A 21,789-nucleotide genomic window follows, 5' to 3' on the forward strand; every position below is an offset into this window, starting at 1 on the left:
CTGGTCGATGTACAAACGTCTACAATAGGATCGAGTAAGAGAATGTCTTGAGGATTAGACGAAAAACCAACCACAAATATGATGTGTAAGACTCCAAATAATTAACCAGTAAATATGACAAGTAAAAGAGAGGGAGGTTCTTTTTTCTTGCTTAATATAGAGAACATTGAAGAGGTAAGAAATTCAGTAAAATGGAGGAACTGATTATTGGTTTGGAGGGGGTTTTATTGATTAAAATCTCCAGCCAAAACATAAATCAATCACATAAATAAGCAATTCAGAATTTAATCTCTCCTTATTGTACGATACACGCAGCGACTTAGCATTATTTATTATATGCAGGCCATTTCCACCATCTCGTTTTTCAGTACTCGGTGTTTTTGTTCTGTTAAACCTAGAGTATATATACCTTGCTTTTTTACAGTGCTAGCGAAGAAATGTAACAGAAAAAAGGGTGCAATCTATTCATTCACTGTTCATCCAGACATCCTTCAGAAGTTCAAATCTAATGGAAGATTCATCGCGACTCTCTTTCCACTTGCAATTGGACTTTGTTGATGGTGGTGCGGAGGAGCCATTATTCAATATCAAAGATAATGGATAGTTTAGTTCATCGAGTTCATCATCACTGGTGTATGACTTCCTAACAACGGAAGATTTGCTTCTTCTAAGCTGAGATTCACTTCCAATCTCCCCCGTAATGCTAGTAATGGTAGTTGCTGGTGGAGGTGAATATGCAATGGGAGCTGCATTGCATGGGAAATCGTTGATGGACTCATTTCCATCATCAAGATCATCCTGCTTCAATTAATCATAAAACATCAAATAAACAACCATGTACATATCATGAGATGTCAATTTCATTTACCCATTGTTTTCATGAGGCATGTATGAAGTATAAAACTATAAATCCTATATTACTCAGATGTAAGAAAAAAGTTGGTCATGTAAGCAAATTTCGATTCTTTAAACCTTATTTAATGATACTATTTCAAACCTAAACATTTTCAATAAATACAATTTGAGGGTAATTTAGGAAAAATATTTCTTTATTGTATGAACACAAGAAGATTAAACTTAACTACGACACTAAACTAGTGTGAGACTCGGATGTAGTAATAAATAACGAAAACAAAAAGACGACTGCAAATTTATTTATCTAACCTGTGAGTCCAGAGCTTCAAAAACATGATCAGGAATTGGATCAGGACAAAACTCATCTGGGACAAAATTGTCTAGTATCCTCCTGATTAGAGGTGCAGTAAACATTGGGCACACCTTTACAAACAAGGATGAAAGAACGATTAAGGGGAAGAAACACGTAGCAAGTTAATTAAATGGCGAAAAACAAGTTCATTGGCTAACCTCTTTCCTAATGGATGAACTTAAGAGCATATCCTTAGGAAGCATCAGGAGGTCACTTAATGCATTAAGAAGATGGAAGGATTTGAAGGATGTATTTTGACTTCCATCATTGCTGCCAAGGTCATCACCATCTCTATCAAGTGAATCATCATCATCCAGACCAAATAGGTCGGTCAGCCATCTAGACCAGTTCCCGATCTGAGAAATCCAGAACGCAAATGAAATAACTAATCAGTCAAGACAACTTATCTCCAGTGACATTCTATTAAACATATGCATTCAAATCATCCTTTATTTTTCATTTTTGCTGAAAAGCAGTTAACCTCTAAAAGCTTAATATCTTAGTGGTTAACTCCAGGCCAAAAAGTCATACTCCTGGCCCACTTTTAGAGCTACATTCAAGAAACAGATATTAGCAGAAAGGAAAGTAAACCAAACCTATGACAGTAGGTTGCAGTTACATTCATTAGTACAGAGCCAAATGTTCTAGTTCAGATAAAAACCTTCTGAGATCAGACTCAGACACGCTTCTTAAATAGTATGTTCGTGTTGGACCCACGGATCGAACATTGACACACGTACAACACGTATCGATGAAGTGTCCAATTCAAAAAAAAAATGGGTTTCTAACAATTCTAACATGGTTCCAACATAATTTTAAAATGGACAAATACAGTGATTTTTTAAAAACACAAACTCATTGTATAAGTTTTTATTATGATTATAGAAATAAGGAACAAATCTCAGTCACGGAAAAAACTCAGCCGTATTTGTTCACATAAATCTTAATTGTCAATTTATATAATTCATAATGATATAATATATAGATTTATGTCGTGTTTTATATTTTGGAGATTACACAAGTGTCCATGTAGTATACAGTGTCCATGTCAGTGTATGTGCTACATAGGATAAGAGATATTACCGCTGTTTTTAGCTGTGCACCAGATCCGAAGCTTGATTTACCAGGTGGAATGGGGAGAACCCTGGGATCACTGATGGGATCAGATACAGGATCGGTTGGAATATCATCATTAGATTCCCGAAGAATGGCATTGAACATGGCAACATCCAATCTTGCCACACACTGCTCCATTATCTAGAATAAGTAAAAACAGAATGCAGTCTGATGTCAATTTTGCCACATATTCTGACAACGTAGATACATAGATTGGTATATTCAAATTAGTTTGTTGGGGAAGTTGGGGGATTCACATCCCAGGGGAGTAGTAAATATTTGGCTTCAGCTTAAGCAATTTGCAGAAACCATTATTTTCTCCCCCTTTTTCTCCAGTAGGAGGCACTAAGCTCCAGTGAAAAATACATGCACTCATTATTCTTTGTTTACATAATCATCCATTTCAAAGCTCCTCAGGTACCCATGCAGACTAAACATACAGATAAATGACAATTGAGGGAAAATACAAAAAGGTACTAAGAGTACCTTTACCCTAAAAACATTGAAGGAAAGGAAGAGGGAAATGGGTAGATATATACTAACCAATCTAGGCAGCACAGACAAACAACCACACTCATGCCCTCCAGCTCGGATAGGACATAGCCTTTCACAGGCTTCTCTAAAAGCATTCTTCCAAATATCTAGCGATAAATTTCCCTGCTCTTGGTCACATGAGCCAGACATACTTTTATAGTTTTTTGAAGAATCTTTACGATTGACCTTTGCATCAGAAAGATGCATACATGGAGTCAAAGACTGGGACACAGAGAAAGAATGATCCATGTTAGAAGCCAATGGGACTATTTTATATTTATAATGAGCTTGAGCTCATATGGGGACTTAAGACTTTTGTATGAGATGAAAGCCTTACCTGCCACCAAATAGATTCCACAATGCGAGAAAAGATCCAAGCTTCTACCTTTTCCAATGCTGAGGTGAACACATTTAGGTCATCCCACTTACCTATACCCCCATTCTCAAAAGCTGTATAATCGTTTTTCCTAGGAGAGAACCCCCTCCATATTAGATGTTGTGTTACATTTCCAACTTTGGCCTCTCCATTCTTCCTTGTTCTAGATCCAGAAGGATTAGATGGTGTCATGTTTTTGGTAGTTTTGCTTATAATTGTTCTCAGCACAATAGAATTAGACAGCCAAAATGTCAACCTGCATCCAGATACAAGAAGAGATTAATTGCCCTGGCAGTCAGCACAGTTTCTGATGAAAATGAAACTTCCAATTTAGGCAGTAATAATTAAATACCTCAAATATCTAATCTGATGATCCAATTAGCTCAGTTTCATGGAGTATATCCATATTATCTTTCACATAATGTTGTATTATCTTTCTTTTTTTATTGCGACTAGAATAAGTTTGATTTCATTTCAAACAGAGCAGTGTATGTGTAATTAATTGTTAGGCGGTTCTTCATGCCAAACAAAGTTTCTTGCCTTCAGAGTTAATTAATTAAATTAAAGACAGTTACTTTAATTAGAAACAAATCCCAAACTTCTCACGATGAAGCCACCTGTGATTAAAATATTATGTTGACTAGTGATAGGAAAATGGATAAATATACTTGAAATAAAATGAAGTAACCATTATACCCAAAATAAGGCAGTAACTAATATAACTCAAGCTTACCTTGGGACATCATTTCCACATGCCTTCGCAACAAGGACTAATCCTGAAACAGCACTTTTAGCAGCCCCAGCCCTTCTTGCCTCAATATTTTCTTTACAAGCATGAAGGTACAGCCTGGAAAGGCGCCGAGCTGGGGCATGAACCTTACTCATTGAGCTTCCATGTTCGGCAACTACTGAAAATAAAGCAGCCTCAATAGCAGCAGCTTCTCTTAACTCTCCTTCAAGCATCTTTATCTTGTTTTCCATGTGTTCAATCTTGCTGTCTAAAATTACCTTTTTAGCTTCCCTTGGATAAACCTTGGCCTCTTTTCTGTCACTGCTTTGAATGTTCCCTCCATTATTTTGGACATCTCCATTAACACCATTTTCCTTTACCTCAGTGAGATGATTGTTACCAAGTGACCCAATACTCCTAACCGAGTCTGATGATGATGACCTTACAGACTTAACATGCTTTAATCTTTCGTTTTTCAGAAAATTGCATTTCAAACCATTATCTGACCCACCTGAAGAATATAAATTGCTACTCAATAAAGCTTGATCTTTTGCATATTGCATCACTGATTCATCTTCAACAAGATACAGCTTATCAAAATGCAACATTTCATTTCCATGCTTATCCTCAATGGAACCCCCCTCCTGCACAAGACTTTTATCAACTTCCTCACATATCTCACTTAAGTTGTCTTTGGTTTCCAAACCAATGCTTGGATTCTTGTCGAGGTAATCACTACCTAGAGATGTAGTGGTTCTAGAATAGATGTCAAAATCACTTTCATTACTGTTTAGTTGAACAACTGTACCCATTTCTCTAGAATTGGCAACTTTTTCACAACCCTCCTGATCCAAATTTTCATGCTCACTGCTTCTGAACCTGCTCTTAGAATTTTCCTCTAAGGCTGGGGGAGAAGAATCAGCATTTAAAGAAGCAACCTGCTTTGGGGTAGTCACTGATCTATACTGGGGAATGCTTGTAATAGAGGCATGACCATTTACTGGACTCTCAACTTCAGAGAACACATCCATGGAAGACACATAGGAAGAACTCCTCTCCAGTCTCTCATATGCATCTTGCTCCATCACATTCAACTTCTCAACTCTTGTCTCTGAGGCCAATGGGTGATACCCCTTGTCATTCCTACCACTGTTTTGAGCTGATCCATTTGGTCCATTCTGCAATTCAGCAGCAATTAATACATGGCTTCACGAGAATCTTCTTTATATATCATTATATTTAGATATGCCCAACATACAGAAAGGAGGCATCATTATATTATAACCCTTATTAGCAAAATAACAATTACTAAATAGCTTAACAAGATTTTTCTCAATGTTACATTATGTTTAGATATATACCCAGCAAGAAGAATGACAGCACTACCATTCCCTTTATACCAAAAAGAGAAATGTGTAGTGAAACATGTAATTAGATAAGGATAGGAAACTGAGATTTTAAAGGAATCACTCTAGAAATCCTCATACTTCCATTGTTATAGGACCAACAGTGCAAGATGATCAACAAAATGAAATGACAAACAGTAAAGACTGGATAAGCAGCACTGCTCCGGGTGCTGCAACCTTCCTGCAACCAAAATCACTCAATCCATGCCAGCGATATATTTGTTCTTGTCATTTAACTAACTCACATAATTTGCCTCCATATCTTTTTTCCACTAACACAATCTGTTATAGCTTATAACAAATGAAAATTAATCCCTACTCTTTCTCCTGTTCCCATGTACTTTCTTCATATCCTTATATGTGGGTAATTGGAAATACAACAAATAGGATTCTTGATTTCCTTGTACAATTTCTTTTGAAAGGGTCCAGTCAAGCATTTGATGACAAGTTTTATACCTTTGTCAACAAGTGCAAAACATCTAAACATTGCAATGACTGCATTTTGTCCTATTTCAAAATAGTATATTAATGGAATATGGCTGAGGACAACATAAATTACCAAACACTAACATGGTTAGAAAAAAAAAAAGAAATGTACATTGCTAAAAATAAGAGAATAGAATGTGAGGAAATACCTCTTCTTGCTCGGGAGGCATACATGCGCTAGACTCAGAGGAAGTAGTGACTGCAGCCACAGACGAATGAGAGGAAACATCATCATCACTAAAAGAAGCAATCTCAGCTTCCTCAGCATACTCTCCATTCATCAATGCTGATACAGATTCATTGCCGTTATTGTCCTTTGGCACCCCCTTTGACAAGCTGTCTTTCAAAGAGGATCTAGGGTAACTCTTTTCAACAGGCTCAATTTGAATGAACAAAAGTGGCTGATCCGTGTTTCTGTAATTCCTCTGGCAGTTCAATGGCGTACGAATACTCAAAGTCTCTCTAAGTACACCACAATCTGCCAAGTCTATGATGGCAGTTCCCAGCAACTGCCCTTTAACAGTCTTGTCTCTTCGAGTCTCGTACAAGTGGAACTCCAAGCAATTCTTTTGGAACACCTCAGCAGTACTATTTCTGATAGACATATCCCTTGACAGAGTTACAGGAAGCTTAAATGATTCATTAAACTCAAGCTTTCCTTCACCAGCAACAGAACTAGGACTGGGAGAAGGGGAAACAATACCAGTAGACCCTGAAGCACGTTCCCCATTCTCCCATTGTATCAATACTGAACGAAGCAATCTCAGAGATTGCGATGGGGGCCAAGGCTTGATCTCCTGAATGTGAATTAGGTATTCCATATGAACAGCACCACCACTTCTCCTGTTCTTTCCTTTCATTGCTGCGGCAAATATAAGGGTCTTTTCAAAGCAAAACTTCTTAAATGCAGTTGAATATGTAGTTGAACAATCACAACTCACAAACCCTCTGAAGTGAAACAGACAGCAATAAATCCGATTTAGATTTGCATTTTACCAACAATCCTAGTCAGATAACAATAATTGGTTTTTGAACTCACTAATTATGAAGTATAGTTGACTCAATAAGGGGAACAAAACAAAAGGAAAGTTGGAGAAACACAAAAAAAAAAAAATTAACTTTGCCAGTGAAGCAGCCACCTAACATTTGGTGGTTATCTTCAACAAACTTCCTACACTGAAGATACAATGTAAGGACAGGACCGTTAAACTATTTAAGACTCAAAATTTAACTTCACTTAAAGCAAATTTGGTGCAGATAAATTGAAACCAACCACGAGAGACCAAAAAAGCACAAAACCTTGGACATAAACAGAAAGACTCAGATCAAGCAAGTGCTGGAGAAACCCCAGTAACAAAGCTCAAAACTTGAAGGCAAACCCCAAGTAGAAAAATGATAATGTAGAATATGGTGTCAGGTTAAATACAGAAGCAAAAGTAATGGCAAGTGTACTAAGAGAATGCTTGAAATGTAAGAAGAGTGAGTACCGGGGAAAGCAGTGGCAGGTAAAATCAGAAAGCTGCGATAACAAGCTGGAACCACAAGAGGGTCACCACCATATCTATGGGAGAGTCTCTACAAGTGAATCGAAATGAAGAAATGTCCTAAAAAAGATAAAATAATTTTTCATTTCTAGAAGAAGAACATTCCTATATGAAGCATGAACAGAAAAAGCGCAGATTTTTCACAATAAATAAAATTATTATACTCACTACACCTACTACTTAAAAAATCAACCTTAAATCTTATTTTAAAAAGAATACGTAAATAGAGTAAACTCTGTGCTCTTTTTGTAATTACATTATAATTTTTTAATCCTTCTAATTAATTTTTCAAACTTTGTAATAATAATATACTTTTACCTCGGTCCAAGTAAATTATTTATAACAACGTATAATAATGAGATATTCCCATTTTATGTATATATTTAATATTTTTATTTTACACTAATTGTATTTTAAATTTTAACATTATTATTATGTTATAAACAAAGTAATAAAAAATAATTATAAATTCTCTATTTCCTTGAAGTAATTGCAGATCACTATTTCATATTATAATTACACTTTTTGGTTTTCTTTTATGAAACCTACTATATATATTATTTTAATTCATATTATAAATATATAAAGTAAATATATAGCACCACGTTTACGATCTTTATATACATTTTCTTTTTCATTTTGATTTGATATTTGTGTCGTTGTTGTTATGCGTTCACACTTTCTTGGTATTGGGAGTATGAAAATATAGAACCATAGATAATATTATCATAGTCATAAAAGGAAAAGTTGCTAATTTTGTAAGGGTGGTTAATTATTATTTTTATTAAAACTACACGTGCATATCATGAAAAATAAAAGAGCATAAAAAGAAAAAGAAACATGAGATTAGACTAAATTACAAAGAAAAAAATCTCAATAAAGACCTAAGCGTTGAAAGTTTAATAAAAAGAATTAAGAAAGCGAAAAAAATAATATTTTCTAAAACATATTTAACATTAATTTGTTGTTTAATATAATATAATGATTTATGAGAATTGATACTCGAAAAAAAGTGTGTACGGAGTGACCCCTTACCACTTCAGGTGGAGATGAATAATGTAATGTAGAAACGACGTCGGTTCACAGAAAACAATCATGACGCGGGTGACTCAATCTGATGGGATGCTTGGCAGAAAATTTAGACCTCGTAAAATAATAAAAAGTGAAAAAGTTCGTCACGCGCATTGAGGAGCGTGTAACACATTTTAGGTATTGGAGGAAATCAACATCTTCTCCTATTTTATATTTATTTTAATATAAAATTATATGCTGTTGAATCATGTTAAATAATTTAAAATTAATTTTAATACATTTTAAAACAAGTAGACCTTCAAAATCGATTTTTTTTACAATAATCTGTCCTTTTTATCTCTGTTTTAAAATTATCATTTAAAAATAAAAAAATACTAATTTTATATCTTAATGAAACAGTTATGATACTTATTTACATCATAACTAAAAGTGTAATTAAAAAGATAATTAACGTTATCTTAAATTTAAAATTAATAAATAAAGAAAATAGGTTTTTTAAATTGATAGTTATAAAATAACGAGTGAGTATTATATAATTCTATCATATAACTTGGTTTTATATGTATTTTTTATTATTTTCAAACTGTAAAATAAAATAAAAAAATTAATTTAAACTTAAATATTAAATTAAAACAAGGTCAACTTTTTTTAATATATTTTTATTGATAAAAAAATCGAATATACTAAAATTCAAAAAAAGTCGTTAAATAAAGATGGATCCACAAAGATCTATTGTGTTTAAAAAAATTAATCAATAAAAGTTATATTAAAAATATATTGTCAATATTTTTTTTAAGTTAGAGTGTATTTGAAATATATGTGAAAATTAAATTACAGTTTATTATCATATAATTAATTATAATTATAACTTTTTTAGGTATATTTATTAAAAAATTATTTTAAAATAATTAATTTGATCAGAAAGTCATCATTCATCTAAAACAAAGTACCTATAAAATTAAAAAGAAATAATGTTGAAAAATAATGATAAGTTATAACTTTTCAGATTAAGAAAAGTTTACCTCAACAAGAGAAATTATAATTTTATTTATTATCATAAATAGAGTTAATTTTACAAACATTTATTTTCCAAAATAAATAGATGAAAATGTTTAAAAAATAGTTAAAAGTGTTGGAAGAATGCAGGAGGCGCGTGAAAGACGAACGACGGTAACGCGATGTGGCATACATCATATTCAGTCTGGGCTGGCTCACCGACAGAAACAGTTGTCAACAATAATGTTAATATGTTTTCACCAAAATAAAATGTTAATATCACCTACACTTTATAACATAGTCCCACTGAAATAACTACATTACTAATGTACCTTTTTCAATCCCAACATCAAAATTAAATATAAAACCTTTTTTAGTTAAAACAATATTAACTTAAGTGGGTCTGTGAGTTGTTTTTTCTTACAGGACAATTAATATTAGTTGTAAGATACACATTTACATTACTCTAATCATTCATCATAAATCATACCACATATCATAATATATAAGTGTATACATATAATTTATATATTTATAATATTATATTATAAAATATTCTTCCTTTATATAAGAATTTCTAAATATATATATCATAAAAGATTTTTAATACTTTCTCTATTAACTCTTTGTCTTCTTAATTGTTGAGATTTATTAACTATAGTATATGATTAGGTGTAAAACACGTCATCATAGATTTTAAAAAATATTTCAATAGAAGAAAATAAGGTAGACTGGTATTTTTTAAATTTTTAATAGATTTTTATAATTAATAATCATTCAATAATATTCTTATATCTCTTAATTTACGTTGCATGAATCATCACAATTAAGTGAATAAATCATAACATTTCATGTACTACACAATTAAATGTCTACAACTACCATATATTCAACATAACTCATGTCAGAAATTTACTAACATTCTTGACTCTACTTCTGAAAGATCAGTATATTGAAATTAGACTCAGAGATATGCACCTGCAATATTATCATGTTCTCATCATGACATAGTCTCTCACTCAGGAAATTTATCCTTATATAATACGGGAAAATTCATGTGACCCATCTGATTAGTTATCTTTCAAACCTCATACTCATTCATATGAACCTCATTCGACTATCACTACCTGATACTCTTCATCTATACGATTCAAAGATATGAGTAGCATCAAAATCGTTCATTTCCCAAAGTCTCACAAATCAATACGCTTTCATCACATTCTCAACACAATATTACCTTTCTTGAAAATAATATTGTGTGATCACACTTTCACTTGATTCATCAATCATTTCACACATCAATACATCATTTAATCACACATAAGAGTCATATAATTACTCTTGCAAGTAAATGACTTTAATTTCACAAAATTCATGTAAAATTTATATATTGTTTGGAGTGAGGTGTAAGTGAAAAAAAATAGATAAGGAAAAACAGTAAAAAGTGAAGTTGTTTAAAGAGAAGAAACTGAAATATGATGAGAAATTAGTAGAAAGTTTATACTATACTAGATTTGATTGATATGACAAAAATATGAATTGAGTAATACCATAAGTTACAAAAATACTTTTGGTTTAATTTTAATAAGAATTAGTATAAATTAAGATTAAAAGATAATTAATTATGAAATAATTTGTTTATAAAATTAGAAATAAAACTTAAAACTTATTTAATTTTTTAAATTGAATATATTTAAATAGTTAATTGTAAATCATGTTCATGTTTTTTTACACACCAATTAAAAATTTCAAAATAAAATATATACTTATCCATACTAGATATTAAAGGTATTGCATGGTTATATTTATTAAAGGTGATATATATATATATATAATTAATATAATAGTTGAATATATTAGCATTTGATCATAATTTCATAAATGATTTTTTATATTAAGATAATATTATTTTTATAAAGTGAAATAGATGTTGGACTTGAAGAGTAGATTCAAGTCTCCAATGATGTTTTGATTATGATGTTGGAAGATAAAGATGTTAGAAGATGTTTTGAGAGTTTTAAGTTTTCATTGAATATTGTTGATTCTTTCACACAAGGTATTTAAAATGTTTAATTTAACACAAAATCTATATTAAGTCTAATTAAATTAATATTATTTTTATAAAGTTAAAAAATGTGAGAAAAAATCTTATGACTTTGTTAATTGATTAAGTTTTTAAGTAATCAATTAACTTATTTTTCTGAATTAAATGCAAAGTTGAATAATCAATTAATGCATTCCATAATCGATTAAAACAGAGAGTATTGTAATTGTTTTTCAAATTTAAGCAAGAATACTCTATTATTAGATTGAAATAATCAATAATCAATTAAATACATTTGAATCTTTTTTAACTCAACGTTTTATGAACTCTATAAATAATTTTTTGGTCTCACTCATTTATAACTAATACTACTATGAAACATGAATTCTTTTGAGATCATTTGAGTTATTTTCAATTGACAATAGTGCTTTCAAATTTAAGAATAAAAAAATTGTGTTGTACTGATTGAATTAACCTACTATTGTGCTTCTGATGTGAATTTCTGGTACATTCTTTCCTTTTTCTTATTGTTGGAGGGTGTTCTAGTGTATATCCTCTTGTGTGATCATGGTTTCATTTGGTTTGTATCCTCTTGGAACTTTCCAAGGATTGAACATATCTTCTTGAGTTTGTTCAAGATTTGATATTGTGGTGTTTTGTTATTTTGTGTTTGTAATTGTTCTTATATGCTTGTATAAACTCTTGACGATGGTGAAATTAAGTTATTCTAAGATTGAATAACTAAGACTAGATGTAGGATCATTTGTGATCTAAACTAGTATAAATATTTTGTGTAGTCTTTCTCTTTCATTTTCTTCTTTATTTTGTTATATTAAGGAATCTTTTATCAATTATGATTCTCAAATTAATTGTATTTTGTTTTTCAACTTGAATCAATTTTAAAAGAACTTGAAGAAAGGATAAATCTCTTAACAAAAATTAAAATCAATTCATGTAACACCCCAAAATTATCCTACGCACTACACTATAAACCCATTAAAGGGACTGCGAACAACTTATAGTAATTCAAAATATAAATTTAAACATATAGATCATATAAGTATAAATACAAATAATAACAAAAGGAGGATAAAAAAAATTATTTCTTTTCAGATGTTGCTCCTGCACCTGTAAATATATATACCTATAGTACACTCATCACAGTTCGTAATACAAACACATATAAGGTAAACTATTGAAATAATTTTCTAACATACATAAATATATATAAAAAGAAACAATTAGATTAGTAATTAATAAACAAATCAAGTTTCTTTTTCAATCAAACGTAAAATAAAAAATTCATGTTCGAACCACAATGATCCAATTTCATTCCAATACCAATATATAACAATCATATAGATCACACATGGATCTATACTCAAGAACATTCAACAACCATATAGACCACACATAAATTTATACATTAAGGATATTAAACAAACATAATATCAACTAACGTCTTCCAAAAGACTTTTATCAAGTAATCCCTACCAGAGACTAATATTTGATCCAATACCCAAAACATAGATTTACAAGCGAATCTAAGAGTAAGAATTATGGTAAGTTCAAGACATCCAATACCATGTGTCTACAACGGGCCAGGATGTGTAATGAACTCTCTTGTCAGCTTGTCACCACCCGATGTTATAACATAGGAATCAATACATAATACAAAAATCAAACAAATATTCATACATTATCCTAGATGTATGGTCTCAATTTCATACAAATCTCATCATTATCATACAATACACATCATTTAAAAATTTCACAATTCAATTGAATATTCAAACTAATATTCACTTTATATTTATAAAAGCTTTCATACGTAATCAAATTCATTGAAGAGACAAGAAGAAAAGAAAATAAAGAAAGAAAAAAGTTTTTTTACAGCTTGAGTGAGAATATTTTACCTTAAACAAGAATGAGCTCACTTGAGTAAGATTATTTTAGCTCGAGTGAGAATTTGGCCCAGAGGGTTAATTTTTTAGTGTTGTTTTCACTTGCAACAATACGCCCCATTTTTAAAGTTGTATCCAAAACCATCAAATGCAACAATCTAACACAAAAGTGATAGCACACAACAAATTCCATTCATTCAACTACACAAATTTCATTTCACACTCAAACATTTAAAAACATATTCAACAACACACAACCTCACATAAAACATCAAACTATAATCAAAACTCATTTATACTTTAACATGCATAATCTAGTTACTATATTAGTTTCTATCTAAATTAGTTGTCCTAAGATACTATAAAAAAAAACATAAGTAATTTATCTTATATGTAATTTCTTATTCCAAGGAAATGTCAGGCTCAAATAGGGGAGTCAACCCAAAATCTAGAAACCTAGAATAAAGTATCCAAACAACACCAAATTTTAGTATAAACTTAACCAAGTTGAGATGAACACTTTTCTTAATTGTCCACACTAAAATTGATGACAAAATCATAAGAAAAAGAAGGGGACAAGAAATCTTTAAAGTAAACTTGAACTTACTTTGTTTGAAAATCTGATATAATAGAAATGATCCCTAATTCCTTAGTTATTGGAGGGTGTGATCAAATTTTAAAAGACATAAAATATCGAGGAAGAAAATTAGAGAGAAGAAAGAGAGAAAAAAGAAAGAAATGTATGAGTGAGAAAAATGAGGTGTAGGTAGGCAGTGTTCCAATTCATCTCGTCTTTATTTAGTTAAGTCATTTATTCTTTTTATAAGAATAGATGAATGGACAATGATTTTGAAATTATAATTTGAAGCATTGTATAAAATATTCTCACATTACATAAAACCAATTTTTTTAAGAAGTGATTAATTGATTATACCTTTAAACATAATCCATAACAAAATGATTAAGATAAACCTAAACCATAAACCCTACAAATTTTTAACATAGAAAATTAAAATGTAAAATAATTAAGTATCCACTAAAGTATACACCTAAATAAATACGTGTTCGTCTCATTACACATCAATTAATATTTTTAAAATGTCAAAAATTATGAATTTATTCAATTTTTTTTTCATCACTTCAACTTACTATGGAAGAACCAATAATCCAGTGTTCCATCCTTACTTTTTCTCGCAAATTTGCGAATATATAAATGGAAACAGTCAACATTTCTTTTGAAAAATCAAGTGTACAAATATTAGTTCATAGAAATCAAATCATGTAACTTGATGGTAATATATGCTTTTTTTCTTATAAATGTAATTTGAATTAGTGTTTGCGCTCCAAAATTTCATGAAATTTTATGTTTTAAGTATTTCCTGTTTGTTGACAGAAAGTAATTCTTTATTAACTGCTGATAATGTAACATGTATCTCTTTTTATTCAGAAATATCATCTAAAAAGTATGTTAAGTCGTAGCTAATGGTGACAGACTTATTATTTTTTAATTTACAAAGACCAAATTTCGTAATAAAGTATTTGGAGGACAATTTTTTTATGTAAATATATGTACTTTTTTTGACAAATATATGTATATTTGACTAAGATGAACAATTTGTTTTCTTGAACAACAATTTTTTTAATTAGTTCGTGTTCATGTAGAACTGAATGTCTACGTGATGTTTTTTTTTTCTTGATTTTCGGTGTCTTGGTGTTTCAGTCTTTAGTGTTTTGCTCTCTCAATTTTCAATGTCTCGATTTTTCAGTCTTTGATATCTCAAGCTTTTGCAGTAGAATTATTTTAATTATATTTCAACACTTAAAGTTAGTTTTGATATAAGTAAATAATATATATATATATATATATATATATAAAAGAGTAAAATGTCACATATTTATTATTTTTTAACCTTTATCCATTCATAATATTCGTCGGTAACTAACATTATTTATCGATAAATTTCGCCGCTAAATTCTAAAAGATTAACAATAATTATAGTAATATTATTAATAATTAAAATATAATATTAATAATTAAAATATAATATTAATATTACAAAATAGAATAGAGATGAACAAAAGGGAACAGAGATGAACAAAAGAGTAAACTGAAGACAAAGGATATGAGAAATGAATATTTTTTCTTTCTTATTATTCAAATCAAAACAAATGGTCTGAATATATACAAGTAGTACACTCATTATAGGGTTTAACTAAAGAAGGAAATAATCAATATTAAATAGTAGAATCATAACACACAAAGATAAAATAAAGGTTATTCCCTTTTATAAAGAGAAATAACTGATAATTAGAAAAGACTCTCAATTAATATTAGGATCCTTCTGTAACTCTGGTATCCGTATCCTTTAATACCCCGCCACAAGCTGGAGAGCAAATATGATGAGACCCAACTTGGAACAAATATTCTTAAAAGATTGAGGACTTAAAGCTTTGGTATAAATATCAGCCAGTTGGTCTGTGGTGGAAATGGGAAGCAAATGGATGAGACCCTTCTTTAATTTTTCTTTGACCACGTGACAATCTATTTCTATATGTTTTGTACGCTCGTGAAATACTAGATTTGTTGTAATGTATCTTGCTGAGTCATTGTCACAGTATAAAAGAGATGGTTACTCAAAAGGAACTTTGAAATCTTGAAGAAGATAAGTTAGCCATTGAATTTCACATGTAACAGTGGCCATTACCCTGTATTCAGCTTCACAAGAACTCTTTGATATTGTTCCTTGCTTCTTTGATTTCCAAGATATGAGAGAATTCCCAAGATACACACTAAAACCAGTCACTGATTGTCTTGAATCACTGCAGGTGCCCCAATCACTATCACAAAAGGCTTTGAGATGAACAAAAGTAGTGGAAGAGAAAAATAGACCAAGACTTGGAGCCCCTTTGATATATCTGAGAATTCTAATCGATGCATTATAGTGAACAATTGTAGGCTTAGCAAGAAACTGAGAAAGTTGTTGCACAGAAAATGTTATGTTAGGTCGGGTATTAGTGAGATACATAAACCTTCCAATCAATCTTCTGTAGGCTTGAATATCTGTGAAAGGAATACTTCCAGTAGAAGAGAATTTCTCATGATTATTAATAGGAGTGGGTGCAGGTTTGCAGGCTAAAAGACCTGCATCGGTTAATAATTCCAATGCATATTTCCTTTGATTTACCATTATTCTTGTCTTACTTCTTGCTACTTCTAGACCAAGAAAGTATCTTAAATTCCCAAGATCTTTAATCTTGAATGTCTGATTCAAGGCTTGTTTGATTCGAACAATCTCTTCTTTATCATTTCCTGCCAATATTATATCATCCACATATACCAATAATGCTGTAAAAGATCCTTCAGAAGAATTAATGAACAATGAATGATCATTCATAGATTGAGTATATCCCATAGAAAGCAAAAATGATGACAGTTTGGCAAACCATTCTCTGCTGGCTTGTTTAAGGCCATATAAAGCCTCTTTTAGTTTACAAACTTTTCCTGGTGGAATAGAAGTCAATCCAGGAGGAGCAACCATTTATACATCTTCTTTCAAATCTCCATGTAAAAAGGCATTGTTTATGTCTAATTGTTTCAATTCCCAATTATAAATAGAAGCTAAAGAAAGAAGTAACCTTATGGTGGTCATCTTTGCTACTGGAGAGAAAGTATCGAGGTAGTCAATGCCTTTTGTTTGTGTATATCCCTTTGCCACTAACCTTGCTTTATACCTTTCAATTGTTCCATCAGCCTTATATTTTATTTTGAATACCCATTTGCAACCTATGGCAGCTTTGTTCTTAGGCAGAAGAGCAGTCTCCTAAGTTTGATTTGACTCTAAAGCAGATATCTCACATTGTATAGCTTTTCTCCAACAGTCATGTTTCACAGCTTCAAAATAAGTGTTTGGCTCAACATGTGAAGAAATAGACATAACAAAAGATTTGTAAGAAGATGATAAATTGCTATAAGACAAAACAGAATTCAAAGGATATTTAACGCTTGAAGATGTACTGGAAACATTAAGATTACAATGATAATCCTTTAAATACTCAGGTGATTTTTTTATTCTTGTGCTCATTCGGACAGATGGATCTGGTTCAGAACTTTGTTTTATATCATGATTTTCATTGAGGTTTTGGTCTATATGGGAACAATCTTATTCTGAAACCTCAATTTATGACTCACAATTATTATCATTGCTATTTTCAACATTATCACAAGGTGTATTATCACAAGGTGCAAGAATGGCTTGTGATGGCTGACTTAAGACAAATTGATCTTCAGCAAACAAAATTTGATCATTAACGTCGGGATTGTTAGTTTCATTGCTAGTATCTTGAACCCTTTGGTATGGAAAAACATGTTCATAAAAGACAACATCCCTAGACACAAAAATTTCTCTTGATTGAATATTCAACAAAATATATCCTTTTGTCCCCCGTAGAAAACCAATAAAAACACATTTTGATGCTCTTGGATCAAATTTTCTTCTATTTGTTGACAATGTGCTAGCATAACATAAAGAACCAAACACCTTTAATCCATTAAAATTTGCATCAGTTTTGAAAAGCATTTCATGAGGAGAAGAATAGTTTAAAACAGGTGTGGGAAGCATGTTTACAATATGCGCAGCATGTATCACAGAATATGACCAATAAATTTTGGGTAAATGAGATTGTATCATAACAGCTCTTGCTACATCTAATAAATGACCATGTTTCCTTTTAACTATATTATTTTGTTGTGGAGTATTGACACATGATGTTTTATGTATTATTCCTTTACTGACAAAAAATTAGTCATGAAAAATTCAGTTCCATTATCACTTCTTATTATTTTTATTGTTGTCTCAAACTGTGTTTGAACAAAAATAACAAAATCTTCCAAAACCTTAACAACTTCAGATTTTTGTTTCAAAAGAAAAATCCATGTGTACCTCGAATAGTCATAAACTATGGTCAAAAAATATTTATGACCATGAATTGATGGTATTGAGTATGGTCCCCAAACATCTACATGAATCAAATCAAAACATTTTTTTTGATTTAGATGTACTAATAGGAAAAGAAAGTCTTTTTTGCTTTGCAAAATGACAAACATCACAAACAAAAGATTTGTTATATTTAACAAAAGGAAATTTATTCTTGATAACATCAATACATTTATTTGAAATATGACCTAATCGAAAATGTCATAGGGTTTCTAGATCACTAGCACTGACATTAACAATATTGATGGTGTGTGTACATTCAAGGGGTTTAATTTGAAATTTCTGGTAAGGTGGGATTCTGAGTATATAAAGTCTATCTTGCGTCTTAGCGATTCCAATCATCTTCATTGTTATTTTGTCATGAATGTGACAACCATTAGAGTTAAAGGTAAGAACACAAGATAGTTTATCAATCAATTTTGCTACGGAAAGAAGATTAAAATTGAAGCAAGGAATGTACAAAACATTGTCTATGACATGATCTTGATTGAGAAAAACACTTCCAGAATAATTGGCAATGACTTGATTTCCATTTGGTAATTTGACATAAATAGGATCAATTTGATGATATGAAGTGAAATAAGTTAAAGATGAACAAATGTGATCAGTAGCACCACTATCAATAATCTAAGAACTAAAAGAAGAAATAAAATTATTACCTGTTTGATTGGAGGGATTGGAGGGATTGGAGGGAATAATAGAGACTTGATTAGAAGCATTGCCACTAGATTTGGTCTGTTGTAAAAGAGCTAACAATGTTTGATACTGCTCAGGAGTAAAACCAATTTGTTGAGACTCCACTTCTGACTTTGAACATTCATGATTCTGCTCATTATTATTGAAATTTGTATTATGAAAAACTGCATTAGTATGACTCCGATCATGATTCTGATTTTTGAACTTGAAATGAGGTGGAAAGCCATGATTTTTATAACATGTATCAATGGTATGCCCTGTCCTTCCACAATGACTACAAATTTTGGAAGTATATCCTCTTCCATTGCTTCCTCTTCCGTATCCAGCACCTCTGCCATAGGTTGTAGCATTGTTTTTATAACCTCCTTTGCTAGTAGCAATCATTGCCTTGGATTGATCACCAAATATTTGCCTCTCTTGTTGTGTAACAAGAGAGCAAACTTTATTCAAGGATTGCAAAGGGTCCATCAATAAAATTTGAGTTCTCACAGTCGAATAATTATCATTTAGCACCCTTAGAAATTTGATAATCTGGTCTTGTGTTTTATATTTAGAAACATTCACAAGAGTATTGCATTTAGAGGCACATGAAGAAGCGGATAACGGGCGGAAAAGATCAAGTTCATTCCAAAGAATTTTTAACTGAGTGAAATAGTTTGTAACAGTCAACTCACCTTGTTTAAAAGAAGAAATCATCTCCTGGATATCAGAAATACGAATCATGTCTCCTTGTGAGAACCTTTCCTTTAAATCATTCCATATGTCAAAGGCATTGTCCATACAAATGATGCTCTGCGCGATGGATTGAGAAACAGCCTTGAGAATCCACGAAACAACCAACATATTGGCTCTCTGCCATGTTGGAAACAATGATTTGGTACGATTGGGAGCTTTTATAGTTCCATCAATGAAACCTATTTTGTTCTTTGAAATTAGGCTAATTTGAAACGAACGAGACCAATGATGATAATTTGGTCCCTCAAGAATAATAGGGACAATAAGAAAGGAAGGATTATCTGATGAACTAACATGGTAAGGTGAACTAAGATCTTGTGAGGGATCATCAACTTCACCCATGAATAAATGTAGCTAGCAGAGCTCTGATACCATATTACAAAATAGAACAGAGATGAACAAAAGGGAACAGAGATGAACAAAAGAGTAAACTGAAGACAAAGGATATGAGAATGAATATCTCTTCTTTCTTATTATTCAAAACAAATGGTCTGAATATATACAAGTAGTACACTCATTATAGGGTTTAACTAAAGAAGGAAATAATCAATATTAAATAGTAGAATCATAACAAGATAAAATAAAGGTTATTCCTTTCTATAAAGAGAAATAACTGATCATTAGAAAAGACTCCCAATTAATATTAGGATCCTTCTGTAACTCTGGTATCCGTATCTTTTAATAATTAATAATAATAATGTTAATAATAATATTAGTAATAATTACAATAGTAATGATTATAATAGTAATAATAATAATATTATTAATATTAATATTAATATTAATAAAATTAATAATAAATACAACAATAATAATAATAATTATAATAATAATAATAATATAATATAATAAAATTAAATGATTTTGGTACAGTGGTTGACCTGCAAATATATAGTAATATAAAGTAAATATATAGTAATATAAAGTAAATATATAATAATATAAAGTAAATATATTGTAATAATAATTGTAAATAATAAATAATATTATTAATTATTGACGAGCATATTAGTGACAAATATTTGTTTACCGTTTTTTCATTAACAATTTCCATTTTTTCAATGGTTTTTTTATATTATCGATGAATTTTGACTATTGATAAAATCATTTTTTTTAATATGATTGTATTGACTCCTTACCTGTATGAATAATTAAGTTAAGCCTATAAAGGTCCAAATATCTCTAATCTCATAATTTTGTAGATGATTTATGGTTCAATTCTTATTAATTATACTACTGAGTCTCTAATTCCAAATTAGTCAAATTTGATCACGATGTGAAAATATTGAATATGATATCGACATCTCAAAACTTCGATAAACATCCCAAAATTTCAAAATTACACTTTGTAACTGAAGTAGTTAAGTGTCACATATAAATTCTTCTATTCGTGGATAAAATACATTTTTATTTTCTTCTATTTTTATAGTTTCTCAACTTACCTTCTAAACTTTTTTTTGTCCATAAATTATCTATAAGTTTTGGGTGATAATAAAAAAGTAATTAAAATATGATGATAATTATCTAATTATAAATTGACATTTTAATGAAGTTATTAATTTTCACAACAATCACTTTAAGAGTGGTTTCTATATAATTAGTTAACAGTATAAAAATATTTATATTGTATGAAAATTAAATTCAAGTAAAAATATTGTAATTACTGTTAAATGAATGATTAATGAGCATAACACCATAACTAAATTAGAACGAAAATGATCGAGATAAAAATTTAGAACGTGAAAATCATTTTAGTGGAGTATTTATTTATAATTATCTTCATAAATATTATTTTACTTTTGAAATATCTTGAGATTGATTATAGACATTCAAATTCATCAATTTCTCCAATATAAAAGAAAAATAAATAAAAAAATTTGGTACGCAGACGTATCTTTGAATTTTTAACTACAAGGCGTATAACAACGTTGGCAACATTCAGAGGCATGATTTTAATATCTAAATAAGCATAAAAAAGTTAATGGAAAT

The 21,789-nt window shown here is 30.3% G+C and overlaps 2 protein-coding genes across 5 annotated transcripts; both read right to left on the reverse strand.

Moving 5' to 3' along the window:
* Nucleotides 1–239: 239 nt before the first annotated feature.
* On the reverse strand, nucleotides 240–7,577 carry LOC137813712 (uncharacterized). Of its 4 annotated transcripts, none has more exons than XM_068616102.1 (9): nucleotides 7,343–7,577; nucleotides 6,005–6,803; nucleotides 3,967–5,141; nucleotides 3,195–3,489; nucleotides 2,867–3,079; nucleotides 2,291–2,464; nucleotides 1,366–1,563; nucleotides 1,165–1,278; nucleotides 240–798 (listed from the first exon to the last, which is right to left on the reverse strand). In XM_068616102.1, exons 2-9 carry the CDS (start codon nucleotides 6,713–6,715, stop codon nucleotides 466–468), a joined length of 3,213 nt encoding a protein of 1,070 aa, XP_068472203.1. In that variant the 5' UTR covers nucleotides 6,716–6,803; nucleotides 7,343–7,577; the 3' UTR covers nucleotides 240–465. The 4 variants fall into 4 exon arrangements, with proteins under 4 accessions (XP_068472203.1, XP_068472201.1, XP_068472204.1 ...); XM_068616100.1 differs by having other exon boundaries at nucleotides 240–801; nucleotides 7,343–7,570; XM_068616103.1 differs by having other exon boundaries at nucleotides 6,005–6,717; nucleotides 7,343–7,556.
* An 11,419-nt stretch (nucleotides 7,578–18,996) lies between these two features.
* LOC137815624 (uncharacterized) lies at nucleotides 18,997–20,142 on the reverse strand. Its single transcript, XM_068618737.1, has one exon. The coding sequence runs from the start codon at nucleotides 20,140–20,142 to the stop codon at nucleotides 18,997–18,999; it is 1,146 nt and encodes a 381-aa protein (XP_068474838.1).
* Between the last annotated feature and the right edge of the window lie 1,647 nt (nucleotides 20,143–21,789).

Source organism: Phaseolus vulgaris, chromosome 1 (genome assembly GCF_000499845.2).
Source record: "Phaseolus vulgaris cultivar G19833 chromosome 1, P. vulgaris v2.0, whole genome shotgun sequence".
NCBI lineage: Eukaryota > Viridiplantae > Streptophyta > Magnoliopsida > Fabales > Fabaceae > Phaseolus > Phaseolus vulgaris.